Here is a 3,243-nt window from a genome sequence, read left to right on the forward strand (position 1 = left end):
AAGCTATTGAAATAAAAAATATAAGCTAAAACTACTGAAAATATAATATAAAATACTAGTACACATGTAGTTGCAGAGATTTGTTTTTAATTGATCTCTGTCCCTTGTTATTCTCATTGGTCTCCCAGGAAGAATAAACTGTTGCACAAGAAAAATAAATAAACAAAAAGAAAATTTGATATTTCACCACAGTAACAGGAATAACTCATTTGTTCAGAAGCACACAAACCCTGTTCTTCTGTGGTAATATATAACCCAACAGATTTGGGAAAGTTCCTTTCAATTAGTTAGACATTTTAACCTACTATTAGAAGATCCACTCTTCTATATCTACATTCTCACCTTTGTAAAGTACTGTCAAATAATTATCTTGCCTTCACAAGTTGGTTGAATAGGTATGTTAGTTAACTAATTTTGCAGCAAGAAATTTTCGTAACTGAAGAATATCCAGTATCTTATAAATAAAACTATGACCTAGTTTATATACTATAATTTCTTACCAAAACTTAAGAACTCCTTATTGAATTATTACTTAATTCATGGAAAGGAATTGATATGGCTGACAGGCCAACCTATTTTGAAGGTACTTATTTGGCTTTACATTCCCACATTTAAGCAAGTGAAGGTTTCATGTGAATCAGTATTAGTACTGCAAAGCCTCAAGAATGAGACATTCTGTTCTGCAGTTATGCTTGTTATTGGAACCATTATTTTTTTTTAAAAAGATCATTTTTATAAACAACAATAACTGAAGTGTTCATATATGCCAGATGGACTACTGGTTTCCTTTCTTCCTGCCCTCCCTTTCTTCTTATTGTCAGGAGTTCCTCAACGATTGAAGTTGTTTTAGCTCCAAATTGAATTTTTTGAAGGCCTTAAACCTTGATTAAAAATAAATTTACCAAAACATTATCAAAAGTTACTTTAAAAAGTATTATATTGATAGTAAATCTACTAAAGTTATTTATACAAGAGAATGTCTCTGGAAATACACAAGTGGTGAGAGAAGGGAGGGGAGGAGAAGGCCTCTGAGGTAAACTGTGAAGGGAAGTTGACTGTGGGTAAGGGGCAGAGAGGCATTCATTGAACTGCTATTTCTTGAGGTCACTCTGGGCGAAGGGCAGTGCCTGGGGTCCTACTTGCCGGCCCAGGCACAGGCACGGAGTCAGAACATCCTGCCCCGCCCCTCCCCCCAACCTTTCACCTTCCTTTCCAGCCCCACCCCGCTCCCATGGCCCCGGCCCTTGGCAACGCTGCGCAGCGCGTCAGTCAACGTCACAGGGCGTGGGGGTGGCTAGAGGCCCCAGTGGCCTCTGATCTCACAGAGCCGATCAGCGCGGGTGTCCAGCGCCCCGATGTGGGAAGTCGGGGCTAGCCGCTGGGGCAGGCTGCCCCCAGCAAGAGGAGCGGCGGCTCCAAACCACAAAATCTCCAACGCCGGACAGCGCGGCCTCGGTCACCATAAGCTACAGGCATCCTGCAGGCCATCGCGTGTGGTGGAGCGTCCGGCGCTTATCGTGGTCAGTCCCCCTCTACGCCACCGTCCAATTCCCCCGACGCCCCCGCCGACCCCGGAGCCTGCCCTCAGCCCCTTCATCTGCCGAGGCATACCCTTGCTGCCCATCCCACCCAGGGATCGCCACCGCTGCCCTCTACCAGGCTCCGGGCCCGGTGCCGAGGACTGGCCGCCAAGGGTTGCGGACTAAGGCCCTAAAGCTCATCCACAAGGAGTTCCTCGAACTGGCCCGCGACCCCCAGCCCCACTGCTCAGCAGGGCCAGTGTGGGACGATATGATCCACTGGCAGGCCACCATAACGAGGCCCAACGACAGCTCCTACCTGGGAGGGGTCTTCTTCCTAAATATCCAGTTTCCCTCCGACTACCTATTCAAACCACCCAAGATCAAATTTACCAACGGAATTTACCATCAGCGTTAACGGAAATACGGGACAGGAGGAAGTATGGCAGAATAGCTAGAGACTGGACTCAGTAGTGTACCATGTAATTTCAAAATATAATTCCATCGCCTTAATAATAAAGATGCAGAAAGTGGCAGTTCACTTAATTGGTTATGTTTTGATTACTTTCTACGAAGGGGAGTCTCATTCTTCTGGGCACGCCTTACGTGCTTTTCTTAGCAGGCAATGAGTGGAGGCCATAGAAGTGGTGGGGTTCTGGGGGTTGGGGACAGGGGCGTGCACGGTTGGTGGAGGGTGTGGCCGAGTGGGAAGTGAGGGTGTGTGGGGAGTGTAAGACAAACAGGTCAGTTTTCATTTAGTTTTGACAAAAAGACTTTATTTGTTGATTTAGGATTGTGAAACAAAGCAAGAACAAGGGAGTGGTGGCTTTAAGATTGAGAACAGTTCCACTGACTAGTGGGAATTTTATTTATTTATGTATTTATTTATTTGAGACTGGAGTCTCGCCCTGTAGCCCAGGCTGGAGTGCAATGGCATGATCTCAGCTCACTGCAACCTCCACCTCCCGGGATCAAACGATTCTCCTGCCTCAGCCTCCCGAGTAGCTGGTATTACAGGCGTGAGCCACGACCCTGGCTGGGAAAGTTTTTAATGCGCAGTCTGTTTTGAACTGACATCAGTTGGGAAAAGCAAGATGAAGATTAATAAAGCTCGTATTCATTTTATTCTGAAGAACCTGTGTCTTAAGTTGTTTTGATTTTGACCATGAATAATATTACCCATCCTCTACTTTGAGATTCAGGTTTAACTGGCCCAAAATGAAATGGATTAGTTGTTACAATATAAAATGTATTTTGTTCCCAGTTTCCGACAGCCCCCACACCTTCATCTTCCACCTTTTTGCCCACTCTGCCTCTCTCCCACGCCCAGAGTTGGGTTGTTTGTGACTTCTCAGGACATACCTACTAGCTCTTACTTGTCATGTTTTCTCGAGAACCATGTAAGGTCTGATTCTACCCAGCCTGCAAGCTACAAGTTAGCTTGTCACAGTTTGGTGGAGGCTGGCAAAATGACAGAGAGTCCTGGGTTAGAGGCAGGAGTCATAGCACAGCAGGCAGCATGAGCTTCATTGACATCAGTTTCCCTTGCTCTCTCAAGTCCCAAGGAGAGGAGGTAGATCAGACCAGGTGAGTGGTGCACACACAGTGGGTTTGGGTCACAGTTGAGAGAACTTAAGTTTAGGAACCCCCAGTCTTTGAAAGGGGACTGCTAGCAAACCTGCCCACCCTTTGCCTAGAGAGAGATGTTCTTACTAAGCTGATC

At 45.9% G+C, this 3,243-nt stretch overlaps 1 protein-coding gene across 1 annotated transcript; it reads left to right on the forward strand.

Moving 5' to 3' along the window:
• Window positions 1–1,290: 1,290 nt before the first annotated feature.
• On the forward strand, window positions 1,291–2,061 carry LOC109024669 (uncharacterized). Its single transcript, XM_031006019.2, has one exon. The coding sequence runs from the start codon at window positions 1,356–1,358 to the stop codon at window positions 1,704–1,706; it is 351 nt and encodes a 116-aa protein (XP_030861879.1). The 5' UTR covers window positions 1,291–1,355; the 3' UTR covers window positions 1,707–2,061.
• Window positions 2,062–3,243: the final 1,182 nt, after the last annotated feature.

Source organism: Gorilla gorilla, chromosome X (genome assembly GCF_029281585.2).
Source record: "Gorilla gorilla gorilla isolate KB3781 chromosome X, NHGRI_mGorGor1-v2.1_pri, whole genome shotgun sequence".
Taxonomy (NCBI): domain Eukaryota; kingdom Metazoa; phylum Chordata; class Mammalia; order Primates; family Hominidae; genus Gorilla; species Gorilla gorilla.